The sequence below is a fragment of the Dermacentor andersoni genome, chromosome 6 (assembly GCF_023375885.2).
Source record: "Dermacentor andersoni chromosome 6, qqDerAnde1_hic_scaffold, whole genome shotgun sequence".
NCBI lineage: Eukaryota > Metazoa > Arthropoda > Arachnida > Ixodida > Ixodidae > Dermacentor > Dermacentor andersoni.
Genome location: NC_092819.1, coordinates 164,048,276 through 164,070,499, shown reverse-complemented (window position 1 = coordinate 164,070,499; position 22,224 = coordinate 164,048,276). Strand labels below are relative to the sequence as shown.

General features: G+C 45.2%; 1 protein-coding gene across 1 annotated transcript in view; it reads right to left on the bottom strand.

Moving 5' to 3' along the window:
• Nucleotides 1-22,224, bottom strand: part of PolE2 (DNA polymerase epsilon subunit 2) — a 123,792-nt gene that overhangs the window by 51,518 nt on the left and 50,050 nt on the right. The window contains exons 5-7 of the mRNA XM_050172274.3: nucleotides 21,898-21,954; nucleotides 20,514-20,635; nucleotides 14,683-14,812 (exon numbers count right to left, since the gene is read on the bottom strand). Of these exons, the coding sequence (XP_050028231.2) occupies nucleotides 14,683-14,812; nucleotides 20,514-20,635; nucleotides 21,898-21,954 (309 nt within the window). The remainder of the gene's footprint in view (nucleotides 1-14,682; nucleotides 14,813-20,513; nucleotides 20,636-21,897; nucleotides 21,955-22,224) is intronic.

The following is a 22,224-nucleotide window of genomic DNA, read 5'->3' as shown; positions in this document are numbered from 1 at the left end:
GGCCTCGAGAGATAACACCCGAGTGGATAAGTGTGTCAATGTCCTTCTAAAAGATGACGCCACAGCTTAAGCAGCATCAAAACGAACAGCTCATCCCGATAATAACGACCAAACAGCACCAATACTTTGTCCTCAGTGTCAGATGAGATTAAGTGATGGCTGAATTTACCATTCATTTTTTGCTGTCACGACGAACAGCAAGTAACGCGGGCAAAATGAGATCAAAGCAAGCAGCCTTGGCATGTCCATGTTGTTTAGCTAATCACAGTCCAGGTTTGCGATATCCAGGGGTTTGTAAACTCTGTGAATGCGCAGTCATGGCAGCCAGTAATGCTATGCTAAAGCTCTCCACAGGAGCAAAGAGAAAGATGCCCGATAGCACAGAGCCTTCAAAGGTATGTTCTCATCAGGATCTAGTTTAGCTACGGAGATGCTGGGTTAGGTGGTGCATTCTTGAGGGATGACATGCTATAACTAGTACAATAAAGACAAGGTACTTCTACTGCATCTTCTGTCTTTAATGCACTAGTTATACCATCTCGGCTCTCACAAGGTGGTATTTTTGAACTCTACAGACACTAATATCAGTGTATTTGACGTGCATCACAGCAACATCACTGCTCCTTTAGCAATAATTCTGGCAGTCAGTCCTCAGAGAACTACAGTATCTTCTGTCAAAGCTCACCCAAACAGCTCACATGGTCTATGAGGAATTGAGCAGAAAGGTATCTTCTCACACTCATACTGGCAGCACCACACAAGCAAAGCTTGGAAACTACAGTCGCTGACCGATAATTTGGACATATTTGATTATTCAGACAGTTCTGTGACTCTGCTACTGGCACTAGAGACCTAATGTATAAGGAGGATAAAAAATTTCTGACACCTTACAGCACATTGTGTGATAATTCGGACTCTGACTGCATGGCTGTGCGCTAATTTTGCCACTGAGTCGAGCAGAAATAGAGATGAAACTTGCCAAGGTTGACGACTGGGCGTGTTGGTATAGCATATTAGAGGTCGGATTGCGCAACATTCTGACGAGACACACAGAAGAGAAACACACACCACAGAGCGCTACTTGCAACTATCGTTTTACTTCCTTGTCAGTGGAATAAATACAGGAAGATACTCAGGGGGGAGGGCGGTAGCGACAAAAACAAAAAACAAAAATTCTTTTGACAAACATGGCCATCTACCAATACCAAGCCGGCTTTGTCATGTGACCGTTTTTGCTGCACTCGACATCGCAAAATAAGGAACAGGATACAAAATTTCAGATTAGTGCGTGAGGAAATCTAATTTCTTTGCACTAAGGGAGACTGAGGGCGTGCTCATGCACATACTTCCCAAACGCGCAATCTTAGCAGCTTCAATTATCTCTCGCGTTATTTGGCTGCCATCTTTGCTCACAATCTTACAATTCTTAAAAAATGGCCGACATCCGCAATATCTATAATGTATCCCAAGGTGTCCGGCGACTGTTTTTGAAACGTTATATAATCATGTTGCTTTAATCTTTCATTTAAACATTATCCAGTCTGTCCAATGTACTTTCTGCCACACTGAAGTGGAATGGAATATACCACTCACTCAGTGCAGTCGACGGACTTCTTTCTGTGTTGTGTTTCACAGCCTCGTTTCTGTGTGGCACCTGGGTTTACCTTTGCACACATGCTCAGCAATTTTTCCGGTGCGGAAAACACCACTTTTACCTCGCATCTTTTACCAATTTTCTTTACTCGGTGCACGATCGAATGAATGTACGGCATCACCACTATGTTTTCTCGTGTGCTTGGACCGCAAGGCTTCTTCCCAGACAACGGTGCCCTGGTTCCGATTTCCTTGAGCAAACATTGTGCCACAGATACTAATACATGGAAAGGATAACCTGCCTCTGTGAGCCTGCGCATTTGCTCCCGAAAGCTGTCAGCAAGGCTATGACGGCACGATTTTTGCAACGCGTTTCTGTAACATGACTTAACTATGCCTCGTTTTACGATTTTCTAATGCGCAGGTTCGAAAGGGCAAAAGAGGCTTATTTGCATGTGGTTAGTATTGCCAACAACAATGACTGGAGCCCAGACTTAGTTTTAAGTCGAGCAACCTAATTGCTCCACCGTCTGGCTCTTCACTTGTGATCACCAATGGCTCTAGCTCCTCTCTGAAAATTCTTTCAAGGTGTGTCAACAGCAACTGATTCTTGTTATCAACGTTGTCCACTAAAACTAAATAATCATCAACAAACCTGTTGATGATTACCAACAAATCAAAATGTTGTGCAATCCAACCTCTAATATGCTATACCAACACGCCCAGTCGTCAACCTTGGCAAGTTTCATATAAGTAGGATTCCCAGGAGGGTGGAAGTGTTCTCTACAAGCAGCTGTGTCGCACCACAATAGATCTTATACGAGCACTCTCGGATGCAGGCCTCAATACGCCGCCTTTAAGGAGCCTGCCTATTAGCCTGCGGACGATATACTTGGCATATATATTTAGGCGTGAATTAAAAGAAAATTTCAAGTTTTTTTCGCAAGCTAGCCAAGCTGCAAATAAAGCCCACATCCTATACTATACGTCAGTCTGAATATTGGAAGGTGGTCACTCCCCGTGCTAACTACTCTATGGGTGCACTATCATTCGTTTTGCCTAAACTTCTTAATATACTGAATAAATGTGCAATTGATTTAGGTCGTACTACAGTTCAGGAACTGCGCCACGTGATATGTTATGTCCTTGAACAATTTTAATATTGATTTCCTCATAATGCATTAAATCGAACCAATTTTGCGTTGACTTTTGTTAGATTCCTGTATATCTCATGTATGCTTCTGTATTGCCTTGTAGAGCGGAGCGTGGGCTCTAGTCAAGCTGTTCAGCAGCTTTTACCTATGGCCCCTGCATCGCTTTGATGAAAATAAAGCTTATTGTTACTATTATATTATTGTTATTAAAACAAAGAAGCTTAACTTGAAGGGAACGAAGAAGAGTTCAGAACAGCAGAGGAAGCACAGGGAAGTTATGTAAAGAAAAAGCTATGAAAAAGCTATGAAAATCAATATTAAAATTGTTCAAGGACATAACATATCACTCTGACCACTGATGAAGCATGAAAAGTGTGAACAGTGTATGAAAGGCAACCCTGGAAAGTCATGGCCACGGATTACCTAGGCCAAAGGCAAGCGTGTACGCACATAGCAACGCGTGACTAGCATCGGATGCATCAACAGGCAGCAGCGTTTCTGCACTGTCATAACAAGATAGTGTGCTTGACACTGAACCAGCAATGCTGTCGCTTGTAGACGTCGGTGTGTCTTCTGCTAGTCACACAAAAGACAGTATGCCGGGCACAGTGTCGAGAATGCCATCGCCTGTAAACTCCAATGTGTCTCACATTAGTGATGCCGAAATGTATTTCTGAAAGTGACTATCCAAGAATACGGCACACCTTTCTTAGACTTTTGTGGAATAAAGTCACTTTCTGTCAAATCTAGTATTTCGGACCTTCTAGTGATCCACTCCGAGTTCGAATTATTGGACGGAGACATTTGTGCAGAGCTCATCGAACCTAAATAACTTTAACATAAATCTAAACTAATTTAAATTTAACAGCTCCCAGCTTTACATGCTCATTGACAGAATTTAGTAGCTCACGTGTACAGGGTGTCCCAGCTAACTTCAGTCAAAGTTCGAAATATAGATGGGCGAATATCAATTTTTTGTAATGCAAATCAAATACAGCAAAACGTCATTCGTTCGGATTTCACAGGACTGGAAAAAATGTCCGAATTAACTGAATGTCGATGTCGAGGGTATCAAGACAACAATAATCAAGTGCTTACTAAATCAACGTGCTTCTATTTACTGACAGAATCGGCAAACCCTGTTCCTATTTTGCACAAAAGCAGTGCAAAAGCTGCAATTCTTGTTACCTCATGACTGATTAGCACTTGCAGCAGTGAAGGCTTGAATCTTCATCCGAGACACGCCTTTTACTACTGCGGCATTTTTTACCAGTGAGCTGGTCGGCAACAGTTGACAGGTTTGCTGCCAGCGTGTGGGCCGCAGTAGAATCGCTCTTCATCCTGAACAGCTTCTGCCGTGTTTGATATTACGTGCCCATTGTGCTGAGTGAAAAGAAAACTAGTTTGCCGCAACCGCTGAGCACTGCAGTCACTACTGGCACGATCATGATTGGTGACCACGCAGTTCTGAATGCACACGGCCAATGCGGTGCCGCGTGCAGTGCGGTGTCGTGTACACAAGAATAAAGGATATAAAGGCCCAAATAGGCTGCAAGTGTTCATTCCCATGCTCGTTCTTGTCTTCCCGCATGGCTTCCGCTGATGACTATGGAAATGCAGACTCTGTCGCTTCGTTTCGGTTGGTTGCTAGTGCGGCTTTGTTTTGCGACATTTCGAGGGTTGTCTAAATTAAACTGTCTGCACCCAAATACATCCAAATTAACGAGAGTTTGAGGACATTGCACGAGAACAAGGCACGACACTGCTTGGTGCAGAATGATCAGGCCGCTCGTATCATTCCAGATCTTGGCAAGCTGGGTTGCTGTTACCGCTGGACTGTATGACTGCGCCTGGTCCCCACCCGGAGACCTACTCGTGCTAGTAACACCCACCGGCCTATGCCGCCTGGATCAATCCCAAAACTCAATACCCATCACCAGCCTGCTGACACCAGCCTGTGCCTGCAACTTCGCCTGGCAGTGGGGCGAGCACACCCTACTTAATCTATGACCAACCACCGAAAGCCCGGGGCATGACGCCGCTTGGCGCAGTATGATCACGCCGCTCGTATCATTCCAGGTTGGTTACCTTAGCCATTCTAAGCAATACTCTACCAGTAACCACTTCCTTGTCGCGGTGTCGTGCCCCTATGACTTCAAATTACGGAACTTGTTATGTACGTGTTACGATGTGTTTGCCCTACATTGCTGTCACAGTTCATTTTATTGTTATCCGGTGATGTGGAGCTCAACCCCGGCCAAGCTATAGCTCAGATAGAAGCTATCTTTGACACTATCAAGCAGCTCGAGGAAAATGTCTTAACAATTCGCTCAGAAATTAACCAGCTCGAAGCAGTGCAAACTAACCATGAAACAGTTCTCTCAACACTAACAAACCGAATTACATCGCTGGAATCTGTCCAAATTGAGCCCTCATCGAACGCCATACCTGAAGAAATGTGAAATGGAAACACTAAAAGCTGCTAATACCGACGCTAGTAATCACCTGCACCGTAACAATCTTCTTTTCCTAGGAATTGACGACTCTGCAAAAGAAACGTGGGAAGAATCACAGCTTAGCGTCACAAAATTTTGCAATAATCAACTTGGTATTACCCTTGAACCAAATGCCATTGAGCAAGCTCATCGAATTAGAAAATTTGCGCACAAGAAAAAATGCCCAATCATAATAAAGCTGGTTCACTTTAAAACAAAAGAAAAAATGATCAACAGTGGAAATAAGCTAAAGGAAACGGCCTTCGCTGGGAGAGATTACCTACTTTGCTGCAGCCACTCGCGTTGCACGAGCTAAGCTTCTGCAATTCATTCGGCCACAATAGTGTGCGTTTCAGTTGAGGGTGGACAAACTTATTGTTGGGAACAAGGCCTACTTCTACGACGTGAAAACTGACAGCATCATGGAATTCGGCAACTCACCTGTCATTACATTGCAGAAGAACTCATCATCAGATGCCGCTTCTAAAGGCAGCACATGACATGTTTAGAAACGTTCCACTTCGTGTAACACGTGTATCCACCCTATGGCATTTCTAAACTTAAACACTGCATTTGCTAACATATGAAGCATAATCCCTAAATGCGACGAACTTCACAGTTTCATCAATGATATCAGTGCTGACGTAGTGGTACTAACTGAAACATGGTTGCACGAAGACATCACAGATACAGAAGCGTTTCCTTCAGATTAGCATTTCACGATTTTTCGGCGTGATAGAAAAGGCAAGAAAGGAGGCGGCGTGCTTATTGCCATTAAAAATGCCCTACCTTCCTCACACATCCTCAATGACGAAAACATAGAATTAATGTGGGTACTCGGATAAAACGGAGCCTTGAAATTGTTTTTTTTCTTGGGGGGGCCTGCTATAGGCCGCCGGACAACCACCCTGACTTCTGCAACCTACTTCATGAATCCCTAACTACAGTAACAAGTAAATATACTAAAGCACGAATATTTCTATTTGGGGACTTCAATTATCCAGCAATCAGCTGGCCGTTGCTTTCAATCTTCACCAGACCATAACTTGCCCTACCAGGGGTAATAGTATCCTCGACCTCCTACTAACTACGTGCCCTGATGACATAAAAACCATTAATATGCTCCCTGGTCTTAGTGACCACAATCTAATTCATATTTGCATCGGCACTTCTCTGAAAAATAAATCACCTACTCAGAAAGTAATCACAGATTACAAGAGAGGAAATTTTGATGCCATTAATTTTTAATTCCCCAATTTCTTAGTTAACTTTAGGAATACATACCTAACCCAAAATGTCAATGCTAATTGGGAACTTTTTAGGACTACAATACTCAACCTCAACAACAAATACATCCCTACTAGACTTATTAAATACGATTCTAACTGCTAATGGTTTAACAAACAGCTTAAAATATTATGCAACCGCAAGAAACACCTCCACAGAACGGTTCACCTAAACCAAAGTGCAACTGCATGGGAGCGGTACCGCTCATGCGTTAAACAATACTTAAATGAACTTAAAGCTGCAAAAAGCAAATTTTTTTCTGACGACCTACTATCAATACTTCAAACAAGCACTAACAAATTTTGTCGCACGCTTTCATCTACGTCACAACCTAATCGAATAGACCTCACAAACGCTAACGGAGACCCTGTCGATGCCATGCATTGCGCTTCTGCTTTAAACGACCATTTTTCGTCTGTGTTTTCCGCTGCTAATAATACAACTGATACAGGAACATTGCTCGATTCTGACTTTACAGCAATGCCAGGAATTGAAATATGCCCAGAAGGAAGAGTTAAACTGATTAACGATCTCAAATTTTCATCCTCGGCTGGCTGTGACAATATTAACAGCAAATTACTAGAAGGTACCATTCAGTCTCAAGCCATTACAGTCATTACAAACAGGAAACGTCCCTGACAACTGGAAGAAAGCTCAGGTTATCACAATTTTTAAAGCAGGTAATCGCGCGATCTCAGCAAACTACCGTTTTATATCCTTTAACCAGCATCCCATCGAAAATGCTCGAACATATCATAGCTTCAAACCTAGTGACCTATCTGGAATCCATCAATTCTTTTCTTTCATTACCAACACGGTTTCCGGAAACAGTTGTGTGAAATTCAACTGGCAGAATTCACACATGATATACTACATTACATGGACGAAAACATTCAAATTGACGCCATAATTTTAGATTTTTCTAAGGCATTCAACCATGTCCCTCATAACCAATTACTCTCTAAGCTGTGCAATCTTGGAATTCCTCCCAACATAATTTCCTGGCTAGAAAATTTTTTTTAAACTCGGGAAGCAGTTCACGACTGCTAATAACTATGACTCGCCTCTCTCTGACGTAACGTCAGGCGTATCCCAGGGTGCCTGTCTCTCCTCGCTTCTCTTCCTGATATACATAAATGACTTGCTTACTAACATACTAACCAAGTTAAGACTTTTTGCCGATGACTGCATTTTATACTCTCCCATCCGTAATCCAGACGTCAGCACTACACTTCTACGTGACCTAGGATTAATTGCAACTTGGTGCGATAAATCAGTCATGCCATTAAACCTTACTAAATGTAAAATGATGTCTTTCACCAGCAAAATCAGCACAGCACGTTACACCTATAGAATCAAATCATTACCGGTTAGCCGTACATTGTCATACAAATATCTCGGAGTGCATATGTCACCGTCGCTATCACGGTCAACCCATATTCAATCCATCTGCGCAGAAGCCTCACACACACTCGGATACATTTGCCGCAACTTGAAATTAGCATCACCAGACATAAAAAAGCTAGCTCATCAAACCTTTGTGCAACCGAAACTCGAGTATGCTTGTTCAATTTGGCTCCCCTCACAAACTTATCTTACCAACGATTCTGAAAGGATCCAAAACCGTGCCCCCCGTTTTATATGCTCCCAATACTCAAACGATACCAGCATCACCGCTCTGAAAGAATCACTCAATCTGCCGTCACTTGAATCTTGTCGTATCGTTTCCCGACTGTGCCTTATCCATGGTTTTTTTCTATCACCCTCAATCACGACACGTTCTTCTGCAACCACTACATCGAACTTCATCCCGCATAAACCACAGCCACCATACAGCACCAATCGACGGCCGAAGTTCTGCCATGAATAAATCATTCTTTCCCAATGGTATAACACTATGGAACAACCTACCTGATAATATAGTCACGTGCAGTAACCGACAAACTTTCCACAATATACTAAACAATCACATGTGGCAATCTAACTGAATATACTCGTCCTATGCTGTTTTAGAATGCTCTTTTATGTCCCGCTTTGTAATATTGTCATTGCTCTTGGATTGCTTACCTTCTGTACTGCGTTTTTTTCTTCCCTTTGAGTTTTGGTGAATTGTATATTACACCTTGTACGCCCCCTCCTTATGTATAGCCTTCGGGCCTTTAAGGTGAAAATAAATGAAATGAATTAAATAATGCATATTGTACGATGCGAAAGGTACTGGGATCGATACCCAGCACCTCCACCGAAATGTTATGTGCGGAGAGATGCAAATAAAGGAACCAACTACGACGTATTTACAAGAGCAGGGCAGCCATAGACCAAGATGGTGACCAGCACGAGCCAAGTCCAGATGCCCGTCTTCATCTTCCTTCGTGCCATGTCTATGTTGTGTAGCAACAATATGCTTCCACGACTGGGGAACGAGTCCGAATTATCCAATTTTCCGAATTAACAAAGGTGGAATTAACTAGGTGTTATTGTACAAATAGGAAGTACTGAATATTGAATTGAATATGGAATAGTCAAATGCAGACACACATATTTACAGCAGGAATATTGATTTCAGTAAAAGTAGGCACTAGGTGTGTACTGACAAGTGCTAAACAGACAATTATCAGGGACAAAAGATCAGTTTTAAACACAGGATCACTAAGTGTCACCAAGAAAATTGCACAGGTACCTCTCAACAACTTTAGAACCTGGTTGCAAACAAGCTTTCCAAGAATTAATGGCTGCTGTACGACTAGCTCTTAAGAACAATGAATAATTGCCAAAAAAAAGATGAGAGCTTGTGGAAGATGAAAAAAATAAAGCTGCTGAAGCACTTCTGTGCTCTAAACATATGCAAGAGGCCCTGTTGCAAGGAAAACATCAATGGCTGTAGCTTAAAATATAAAACTGCTAAATGACTATACTGCCAAAAACACTAAATGACAGATTGCAAGCGAAAATCACAGGTCGTTGTGCGGGCTTCTGGCATGAAAGAAAAGCAAAGCTTGCATTACCTAATTTTTTCCTGCATTGTTTCAAAAACTTCTGTTGTTATTTCTGTTGTTATTTCACCCTCATAAGTTGCAATACCTTGTTTAGCAGATACAGAACTGTAACCAGATTTTTACAGTTTGCTATAGCGAAATATATGGTTAGTTCTGACTATTTAAAAATGCCGGGTACAATTACTTTTCAAATATGAATATGGATAATTTGTGCGTAATATTCGTATCGCATTCGAAACTTCAAATATTTGCCCACTCCTGTTTAAGTGGGTGCACTATGGGATGGTGCGACTGAAACGAAATTGTTGGCCACTCTATGAAGCAAATCGCTGTTTTATTTCATTGTTTTTATTGGAAAGATTAATCAAGCCTAACCAACAATTCAATAATATTTTATTTAACTCCACAAGCATTTATTTAGAGAGAAGCTTCCAAATGTGGAAATTGTAGAGAGTTCTAGAAAATATCCAATTCAGCATTATTTAAATTCCTACCTATTATACATTAACTTTATCTGAGTCATAAAGCAATCTCTCAAAGTATGAAAAGAACCCATGTGACTACCCACTTGTATGTCATGATTGGGGTGCATGACCCAAATTTGTGGTCGTTCCAGCTCTGAGCCATCTCACGCGCTTAAGCAAAATGCACAGGCAAACAATTGCATGCTAAATTATTTATCTCTGAATATGTATTCACTCTTGAGGTTCTCAATGGTACTTGAGCAATGTGTGGAAGCATTCGAACCACTCCTCTGGGAGGAGGCCACGATTTGCACTGCAAGTCTGTAGGGTCCCCATTATAGCCACGACACCAAGCCCCACGTAATTCTACTGCAAGAAACTCTCACACACACTGCCACGTTCACCGGTTACCAGTGGTCACCCGGCTTGTCTCTAAAAAGCTCACCTGCCTCGCGCACGACCTTGGCACGTCCGAGATGGACAGCGTGATGACGAAGATTCTCCCAAGCGATGCGTCCCGACAAAGTGTGTACATCCTCGTGTACAGCAGCCCCAGACAAAAGAGTCAACGTTTTCGACGCCTATTCCAGAGAGCCATCTGTCTTGCAGGCTCAAACCCGCTCGTCATAGCTGGCGACTTTAACGCTGCGCATCGCACGTGTATGAAACCCCCAAGGGTACCGTGCTGTGGCAGCATGCGAACGACCTGGATCTCACCCTAGTGACGGACAAGGCATTCCCTACTCGCATCGGCACGTCCACGCACAGGGACACCACCCCGGATCTCTGCTTCATGAAGGACACAGCTGATGCCCGCTGGTACAATCCTGTGGAGGATCTTGGCGGCGACCATCTCATACTGGCCGTGCACTTACCCACCATCATCAGGAAGCCCAAGTCGTACATGTGGGTTGACTGGGACCTCTTTTGCAAGACTCACGCCTCACGACTTCCTCCCGACACTGCCCTGAACCTCGAGACGTGGATGGCTCAGCTCAAGGCCGACTTCGGTAAGGCCACAAAAACATTCAGCACGGACATTCCAACCGAGAAGATGGACAGCCGCCTTGCCCATTTGCTCGAGGCCAAACAGTCTCTACTGACACGACGGAAGAGCCAGAGTCTCAACTGCAGGCTCCGCAAACGCATTGCAGAACTGAACAAGAACATAACAGAACACTGCAGCACCCTTTCCAAACAGCAATGGGACGAGGTCTGTAACTCGGTCGACGGACAGGTCCGAAACGGGAAGACGTGGAACCTCCTCAAACACCTGCTCGACGACACCAACACCCGCACGAACCAGCGCCACTCGCTCACCAAAGTTCTTCACCAAGCCAAAGGCACCGCATCACCGGATGACGTCGTCAAGACCCTTGTGCATAAGTATCTGCCGATAGCCACAGGCCCGCCGGCCCTACGTCCCGATTACACAGGTACCGACAACACCCTCCTCGATGGCGAATTTTTTGTTGAAGAGGTATGCCGGGCTCTCTACGAACTGAACGGCCGTTCCGCCCCGGGCCCCGATGGCACAACCAACAAGCTCCCGCGAAACTTAGACGACCCCTCGATCGTGTACCTCACGGCACCATCAATGATGTGTGGGGGCGGGGCGAGTTACCTGACACCTGGAAACTTGCCTAGATGATCCTCATTCCAAAACCAGGCAAGGTGCCTGGCGTTGGTAACCTTTGCCCCATCTCGCTCACATTGTGCGTGGGTAAGGTGGCCGAGCATGTCGTAATCAACAGAGTCGGCCGGTATCTGGAAGACCAAGACTGCTTTACACACCACATGATCGGCTTCAGACCTGGGCTCTCGACGCAGGATACGATGCTTCTCCTGAAACACAAGATCATAGACGCCAGAACCACTTGGGGCACCCGCGCCATACTCGGCCTCGACCTGGAGAAGGTGTTCGATAACATCAAGCACTCGGCAATACTTAAGGCGATCGTGGACCTAAAGCTCGGATGCTGGTTCTATCAGTTCGTCCACTCCTTCTTAACCCATCGCAAGGCCGTGCTCCATGCTGCAGACCTCACCAAAAGAAGTCGAGCTCGAACAGCGTGCGGCGAGAGTACGGACCCCGCAGGGCTCCGTTCTCTCGCCAACACTATTCAACCTGGTGATGATCGGGCTCTCCGATCGCCTCTCAAAGATACAAGGCCTCAACCATACGGTATACACAGGCGACATCACCATCTGGTGCTCTGAAGGGTCGGACGGCTTTATCGAATCTGCTCTGCAGCATGCAGTCGAAACCGCCAAGTTCTACCTCGACCACATGGGCCTCAAGTGCTCCTCCGCCAAATGGGAGCTGTTGCTGTACTGTCCAAAACGACAAGGCAAAAGGCCTAAGGCGTGGAAACCCCCGACCGAGCAGATCAATGTCCGTGCCAGAGACGGTCGCCCCATTACTGGGCGACTGGGAATGATAATCAAGTCGGGCGGATCAAACATCCAAACGTTCCACAAGCTGACGACAAAGACGGACAACGCGATACAGCTCGTACGCAGAGTGGCCAATGGTCACATAGCCTCAAAGAAGACAATCTGCTACGTCTCGTACACATGTTCGTCCCATGTCACTTTACTACGTCGCAGCAATGCACAAGTGAAAACAATCGGAGCGTGACAAGCTCAATACACTTATCTGAAAGGTAGTGAAGCAGGCCCTCGGGCTCCCGATCACCACGCCAACGTATCGACTCCTTGAGCTTGGGGTGCACAATATGCTCAAAGAGATCACTGAGGCTCAGGAGAGAGGCAAGATAATACGACTGACGACGACCAAGATGGGCCGTCACATCTTGCGTGAGCTCGGCTACTTTCCACCGAAAACCCAGGATCTGCACGAGTTTATGCTGGTTCCTCGCGAGCTCCGCAACATGGTCATGATCACACCCATTCCACAAAATTCATTCATTCATCATCAGCCTGGTTATGCCCACTGCAGGGCAAAGGCCTCTCCCATACTTCTCCAACTACCCCGGTCATGTACTAATTGTGGCCATGTTGTCCCTGCAAACTTCTTAATCTCATCCGCCCACCTAACTTTCTGCCGCCCCCTGCTACGATTCCCTTCCCTTGGAATCCAGTCCATAACCCTTAATAACCATCGGTTATCTTCCCTCCTCATTACATGTCCTGCCCATGCCCATTTCTTTTTCTTGATTTCAACTAAGATGTCATTTATTACCTCGCGTTTCGAGGCAGGCACCTAGCCCGGGTGACCGTATTCCTCAAACACAAACAAGAAAGTGGACGACGTCGCTTTCATGGATAGTGCGCCTACCAATGCAACCGAGCCTTCGCTGGGGTAGCGGTCTCGTCCTCGCAGCGGACCCTAAACGCCGCCACGGTACTCACACACGACTCCGAGGTGGCGGAGCAAGTGGCCATAGCCCTGTCAATGCTCAACGACAAGCGAAAGAGAATATTCAGCGACTCAATACCGGCCATCAAAGCGTTTGAGAGAGGAGTCTTCTCCGACCAGGCGTTACGCGTCTTCCACGGCACTGATTCGAGCACTATCAATCACCACACGGTCATCTAGTTTCCCGCCCACCTGGATCGGATCTCGAGCGCCTCTCCCAACCTCAACGAGACAGCCGACGACGCTGCGTGCACACTTACCGACCGTGCCGTCAGCCCCGGGCAACCGTGTCTCGATGAGTTGGAGGCGAACAGGGACACCCCAGTAATGTACAATGAAATCACTAAACACCCTTACTTGGGACGTCTCTTTCCGCCCCGCACCCCAAACAGGCTGCAGGCGCTAATGCTACGCTTGTTACAAACGCATACCTATCTCAACCCTGCCATGTTACACATAATCTAACCGGACATCTACCCCAACGATGCGTGCCCCTCGTGCGGGGTCACGGCGACACTCGCTCTGGGAGTGTAGAAATGCTCCGCCCGACTCTACCTCCGACAAGTGGGAGAAGACCCTATGAAGCCCGCTCCTACAAGAGCAGCAATGGGCCATCCAGCAGGCTCGCGCAGCGGCTCCCAGGTACTCCTTTTCAGTCCCTGTGTGGGAGACGCCCACTGCGTGCTGACGTGCGTCCTGGAGGACCTTTATTAAAGTTTGTCCAATCCAATCCTAAAGTGCCCTCACCTGAGGACGTTTGTTCACCTATTGAAGGCCAGATATATTTATTTATTCACGGCACTAAAATCATCATCCGATTCACTAAACTGAAGTGAATGGTATCTATGAAGTGCACGAGCAGAAATAGTCATTATCCTGTCAGCACTTCACTCTGCAAATCACGCCAAAATCCCTTCAAACATGGAAGAAGGAAAATAGAAAAAGTGTTGCCCTCGGCTGGACAGAGTGCAAAGCGTAGTTATTAGTTGATAAAGCTTTCAAAAGCTGGCCCAACTAACCCAACTAACCCAAGTAACCGTAAAAAGCGAGCATGTGCGTGTGTTGGGAGGGGCCTGACACATGACCACCAATGGTTAAGGTTCTTAGTTCTGCTTATCCCCATCACAACCAGCAGCGTCCATTGCTTTGCATCCTCTGATAGTGCACATAAATATATTTATGAACCTTAACCAAAGCTACATGGGGCACTCTGTATACGCAACAGCCTGCAGTGGGAACACACAAGAAGAAGGTAGACTGTGGGTCAAAGGATATCGTGGAAAAATGAGCCACTGTGGCGACAGCACAGACCTTGGGTTGGTCTAGCCAGACATCAGAGAGGAGCACAAACAGGGCATTGTCTGGCACATCGCTCAGCTCCAGCTGTGTCCGTAATTTCTCTGGAAACTTGTCGAAGATGCTGGCGCCGCCCATGTATTTCCTGCAGTGTGATTGAAAGAAATGCTTGGTTGCGCCTGAACATTCAACTTCTGCCTGGTCCAGAGAGACTGCTAGTTTCTATGCAACAGTCGCAAGAACAGTCACAAGATGAAATTCACGGCCAATACACTGTTTCTCAAAGCTTTGGCTGTAGCCCGTCTAGTTAGGCCTCGCCTACATGCTGTTTTGAAAGAGCACGAAAATGAATTTCAGTTTCAGACGTACTTCACTGCACATCGCGCAATAGACAGGACAAAAAATTCAGACGGTTATGATACTCTTCAATGCAAGATTTGAGTGCAGCTCTATACGTGTTTTCATTTCGTGTGTCAATATTTTACATTATGATTAGTATATAGGTACGAGGTTTATATTCATGGTTTCTTTCCACCAACGACGAGAGTGGTCCTCTGTCGCGGGGAAATCGTGCCACCAGTGTTGGCGGCGATGACACCCAAGGGAGCGCCACGTCGAGCCTTACTCGTAGCCGCTCGCCATTGCCCCTCACAGAAGCAGCAATCCTCGTCACACACGCTGGTACCACAGACTGACCCCAGCAGCTGAAGCCGCGAACGAGCGTAGCGCTCCCCACCTCACGCCATCCCAGCCCCTTGGAAGCACAGATGGGATAGTCCACGTGGCTGCGGATGCCATGGCCACCGAGAAATCAGTGCATGCGCAGGCAAAATATGTATATATATAACAATGAGTTCTTTTCATTGGACACCATTTATTTTGAACTCTAATATAACAGAGTGTGCTTATACACGATTTCAATATGGCGAAATTTCACTGCCGCTGCAAAGGAATACTGAGGCAATAAATGAAAACTTTTGCAGATGCCTATGGTCAAAATGGTTGAATTACATGCAGCTGCTTGCGCACGCAGCTCAAGAATTGTTTGCCACATGACTGAGAGCGACTGCCGAAGTGATGCATTCACTGCCCGCTGCCAACACTTTTCATGATTGTGTCATCCCACTGCAGGCGACACTATCAGCTGCGAGGGCAGAGTGGGCGTGAAAGCATGGCTGTCTGGCTTTGTTTTGTACCGCCAATGTGAAGATATCATCGACACGGCATGAAACTGCATCATTCGTTGCCAACTCTGATATTCAACAAATTTCTTTCCTCACTCAAATTTGCTTTTTCCAATTGCTCGATAGGAACACTTTGCGGATCCTTTCGTGTAATAAATATCCATCGATGACTGTACTTATTTGCATAAAGGATTGGATATAAATACAACAAAATGTTGATGCAATGAAGCAAATTGCCACTTTAACCAACTTCGTTATATTGAGGTTTAAGTCTACTTATAATCTTTCGTATAGCTTATAGCAAATTTGAGCGGCAAAAGTTTGCTTATGCACAGGCGGGAAGTCCTGAAAATCTGTAGGCTTCTGTTTTATCTGTTTTACTGCACTTCTGCTACTCGCTGTTGCTTTCTTTTGCCTGCTAAATGTAGCAGGCTATGTAACTGGGCAAAAGCAGAAACCATCCAGGGCCTATGCTTGTAAACAGCAAAAGTGCCTATTGGTTCTTTCCAAGTGTGTGTGTGGAGGGGGGGAGGGGGCCGAAGCCTCACCTCTCCCCTCCACACACACACTTAAAGCCACACACATAAAGCTGAGCCCCCCGCCAGAAAACTCAGGAGGGGCGTCAAGCCCTGGAGCCCCCCCCCCCCGTAGTCGGCGCCTGTGGCGCGTTGCACAATTCCGGTTCCCAAAAGTCAACTTCGCCCCCATACAGAAGTCTTATGCGGCGAAGCTTACCAAAAGTTAGAAGGGGCAGTTGTGACGGGGCATGGTATGTTTCCTTTAATTATACACTCGTACACCTGCCGCCTCCTATTGCAGAACGAGCACCGATACGCCTAATAACTGACTGTAATTTGCATCCAACAGAGACAGCACACTAAGAAAGAAAGGCAGGACAAGGCGCTCCTGTCTTTGTTATTTCTTAGTGTGCTGTCTCTGTTGGCACTTCACCTTTTAAATGCTATGAACCAACTAGTCCCACAATGAGTTCTACTGTAATTTTTAAATACATGTGAATACATCTTGTGGAACCTCCCACACATGTGTTGGCTCAGTGCACATGCGTGACTGCAGTTAAGTCCTCCATTCAATTAGCTTCCTTTAATTCGAACTTTCTTTGATTCTAACAAAATTTCGGGCCCCTTCAAGTTCAAATTATCGAGATTCGACTGTAAATTAAATTCATTCTACTTGGTCGCCAACGGCCTCGTATTCGCCTATCTTTTAACATTTTCCCTACTGTTTTCAACAGAGCTTCCTTACTTTTTGGCCCAAGTTCATTAATGAGCCTCACGAGAAAGTCGTCTAGCCCTGTGGCTGTGCGCTTAGGAATTTTCTCTCCGACTTTCTTCCAGTCAAAATTTGTCAGCACCAGCTCCTGTTCCTTCTGGTTTTCTTTCATACTGTTTTATTCCTCAACTACACCTTGTCATCACATTGGATTCGGCTGTTATTTTTCAGATGTAATTTAATACCACGTCCCCTTCCAATTTGTTTCCATCTTCGTCTAGGATATGTTGTATTGCTCCAGCCTCCCTGACTAGTAAACTCATGTGGTTTCAAAGTATTCTAGGTGCAGCCTTTTTTCTCTCACGTATTTCTGACACCCAACATTTGCTTTCACCTTTTACCTTTGCTTGCACCAGTATTTAAACCATAGATTTTTTCTCTTGGAATATTTCCCATTTTTTGGCTACTTCACCCTGTGGCAACTGCGCTTTCTTTGCCTGCCTGTGATCTCGGGATGCTTTCTGTCGTTCGGCGATCGCTTCCAGTATCTCCCTGTTCCACCAGCTTTTTGGTTTCGTCTTTCTTTTCCAATGAACATGTTGTTTCTCTTTCAGTATTTCGGTCGTTATTACACTTAGAAGCTCACTATATTCCCACTCCTTTACTTGACCATTTAGCAAATTCTTCCTCGACTCTTGTCACTATATTTGTTATTTGTTAAGTGTTCAAATTTGGACTGTCCATTTTGCACTCCTTGCTCTCTTTCCCAACTACATATCCCATATTCAAAATGATGCTTCTATGGTCACTCCCTATGCTGCTATACCCTTCCTCGTCAATGGCCATTTCTCTCAGCTTATCATGAATTCCGTCTGTCATCAGATAGTAATCAATGGTCGATTGCCGGTTTCCCACTTGCCACGTGGTCTGACCGTCACACTTCGGCCCTGTATTCACGACAACGAGATTATGTAGCTCACAACGACCTAGCATTAACATCCTATTGTTGTTGGTATAGCCATCTAGATCCTGTATGTGGGCTTTCATGTCACCTAATAGGATAATTTCGGCATCATTCCCAAAACCCTTAATATCAGCATTTAGGCATTTCACTAACTCTTGATTCTTCTGTCTGCAATGATTTCCAGTCCACAAAAACGTTACGCCCAGCCAAGTTTTCTTTCCACCGATTGTACAGGATAACCAAAGATGCTCTTGACATTTTGAATTTACTCTTTTCTATTTGTCTCCCTGATGGATGAGTATTCCGACTCCCCCTCCCTTTCTTTCCGATTTAGTTCTGTTGCACCCTTCCCAAACATAATTCTCAATCACTGGCGGCTTTTCCGAGTCTCTAAGGTGTGTTCCTGTAATCACATGCACCCCTATTGTTCTTTATTTACCTGCTCCTCAATCTCTACCCACATTTCCTTTCCTCTGCCGCCCTGCATATTTATGTAGCCTATTGCATGGCGAGCTATAATTCTTGTTTTCCTCCTCTTTGTGTTATTGACGGCAATGCTATTCTGAGGTTCCCCTAGGGGACCTAAGAAGACTCTGGCCTACTGTGGCCTCCTTAGTGCCCGTGGTCCCCCAAAAAAGCAACAGCATGACCAGCACGTCGCCAGCCCACTTCTGATCCAAGCCTGTAATTGAAGCGGATCCCGTCTTGTTCAAAACCACCACACCTTCTCACTTCCCTGTTTACTTCTACAACCTTCAAACCTTTCTCTTGGCTCATTGTTCATATCGCCTCTATCACCTCATTAGCAGCCACTACAGCTCTTTGTATGTGACTGTCACGTACAGGCACCTACGGCACCATGCATACCATGATCTGCACCTCAGGAGACAGCTTACACAAGTCGTCTACACCCTTTGCCAAGCGTTAGGCTAGTCCTACCCCTTTTCTGTTTAGCACATCATTTAGTTCACCTGCCACTACGACAAGGTTGCATCCATGGGCATTTTCCGCGAGCTTTGCTTTTGCTCACTCCATGACAGAACCCAGCATCCGCCCCGGAAATGTCCCCACCACCACTCTTTTATCGCCTTTCGCCCTCTCCACAATTGCTTCTGAGCACCTATCCAGATTTGAGCCACTGGCAATAATCACCATTTCACTCTGTCCTACCTCTTCCTGCTTCCCTTTGTCCTTTTCCGCTTGATTCGGTCTTGACAAGGGGCACTGACCCATGCGCTCCTGCTTTTTCTGCGTGGTGGCCTCAAGGTAGGTGCTGCTCTTCCCAGCTAACCCCTCACCACGTTGCATGCATTCCACAAACTTTGCTGGCACTCTCTCTCCTGTCACGTCAGGGGAATGCGTTCCATTGTCACTACCAGTGTCGTTCACAATGGCGGCCCTGTTCAGCTTTTCCTCGGCTGCTTGAAGTCTTTTTTCCACTACCTTCCGTGCATCACACTCCAGATTTAGCTCATTTTTGAGCTCTTCAACCTGTTGCACAAGCTCATCCTAGAGATCCTCCATTTCTTTAAGCCTAGCATTGACATCACTTGGATGGATGGATGTATATGGATGTTATGAGCGTCCCCTTTGGAACGGGGCAGTGGGTTGCACCACCAAGCTATTGATATTATACTGCCTAATGTCCTATTTAGGTTAAAAAACAAAAAAAAAAAACAATATGTACTCCCACAACCAAATTTGCTGACCCCTATAGCGAACTGCGCTTTTGTGTCTCCGTTTTCTGTCGTTTCCCTACTTTTCTTCCACCACATGGATGGATGGATGTTATGAGCGTCCCCTTTGGAACGGGGCGGTGGGTTGCGCCACCAAGCTCTTGCTACTATGCTGCCTAATATCCTACCTAGGTTAACCAATGAAAAAAGAAAGAAAAAAAAACACTATGAACTACCACGTCCAAACTTTCTGATCCCCTATTGCGAACTGTGCTTTTGTACGTCTCCGTCTTTTGTCGTTTCCCTACTTTTCTTCCACCAATCCTCCAATCACCTCTTACTAATGTCTATTGCGGACCTGTTTGCTTTACCACTGCTCCCGCTGAAACCAAGGGCTTCAAGGAGGCCAGTGGTGCCTAAATCGACCGCTGGGTAGACGTCTTCACATTCTAATAAAATATGCTCCGTCGTTTCCCTAGCTTTACCGCAGCAAACACATGCTTCTTCTTCCTTCTTATAACTCGCTTTATATTTCATATTTTGCAGCGCCATCTATGACCAAAAACCGAACTAGACAGCTGAACACGCCCAGCTCATCCACAGTAGCCGGTGTACAGAACGTGTAAATATGCCTGCGGCTCGTCTGCGGCCGGTAAGGATAAAGGTAACAGTTAATTTTCCCCTGTGCTTTCCTTGGTTTCATTGTCTGTTGGCTTCATGTGGTCGTGTCTAACAAAAATTGGAGGCTCTCGTATCGCCTTTTTGCACACTGGACTGACTTGACAGACTCACAGCGTTTCCACAGCTGACTCAATGGGAGGCAGGCCCATGGCATCCACATGGAAAACCATGTCGTCGTAGCAGCCCTCGGCCAGCACAAGACTGTTTTCCACAAACAGGTCAGCTGTGAACTTCTGCAGTGTGTGCAGTGTGTCAAGGTAATCGAGAATAACGGCACAATGTGCACCAGCTTTCCACCATTATGGAAAGGTTGCACAGGTCAGCGCAAGCAGACCTGAAAAATCAGGTCTGCTACAAGTACAAGTACAGTTCTTAATCAAATGCTGCAATAGGCACCTAGTTACTGCATTTTTTGTTGTAAACAGGGCAAAGAAACCAGTGTAAACATAGAGGCCAAGCGATGAAGATGCCAGTGTAAATTAGCATCCTGCTATTATAAAACTATCATCATCAGTCTGAGATTAGATCCACCGCAGAATGATGGACTGTCTCAAGGATTGGTGAAGCCATTCCATTCATCACCTGAACCCACACAACAACTGTGAATTTCAGTCTGATCCCTTCATGCGATCCTCCGTCACCCTCTTTAAGAAGCTTTAGCACGGGGACTCCTATCTAAATACACGGGAAAGGAAAAATCCTTTTTCTCAGCAGCCACTGCACCAAATTTGATGAGGTTAGTTGCATTCAAAAGAAAAAGCTAGAATCTAGTTACTGTTGGAAGCGAATTTTTTTATTTAGGCCATCAATATTTTTATAAGGCTTGTTAAAAATCGCTAATTTTTAGAAAGCGATATTATGAAGTTTAAAACCTTGCAACTTAGCAGTGAAAAACGATATCACAATTCTGTAAATTGCATCTAATAATACATCTAAAGTGGACATAATTGATGCACTATATATGGCTTTCATATAGACCACTAATATGCGAGTAGGACTTTTGCAAAACTTTTGTAAAGAATGTAGCAAATTCACATAAGATGTAAATTGGTAAATCAAATTTGTCTACTTTAGATGCTCTAATGGATGCAGTTTACAGAACTGCAATATCTTTATTAGTGCTTCCACTTTTTTCAAACTTATCAATTTCTGAAAGCTCCTTTCAAATAGTTTGGACCCTAAATGAAAATTCTGCTTCCAACAGTCACTAGAATTTAACATTCTCTCCCAAATGCAACAAATTTCATTAAAATCAGCCCAGTGGTTACCTCAGAAAAGTGTTTATGTGTTTTACATGTATTCGAATAGTCGGCATCGGAATTGGGCCTGAACTAAAGCTCCCTCTTAACAGTGCATTCCTTTCCTTGGCAGCCATGCTGTTGTTACCCTGGAAGACAACCACTTGAATGCCCTGTACATTGCAGGACTTGCCTTACTCCACAACTAGGCATCTCCATTTTATCTGTGATCCAGTTAATTGAGAAGGAAAGGATACAGTGCCAGAAGTGTCGATTTTCACGGAGCCAGTTGTGTCCTCGAGGAAGTAGTTGCCCTGTTGAAGAAGAAAACGAAATGAGGGTGGCACAATTGGACAGGGAGTTACCTTGTCACTAGAATGCATGAGGACAAATGTGAGAGCAGAGCAAGGGTTCAAAGCACATTCTAAAAATTTCAAGTTTACACTTGTTGGAGCGCACCTTGTTCCCAAACAATATATTCATCAAGTGCCTTGCTTGGGCTTCCTTTCGTGAAAACTTGGCACTCGCTACGATGCTGATAATGCACATGTTAGTGATCTAGAAGTACCAGGCACGCACTGTAA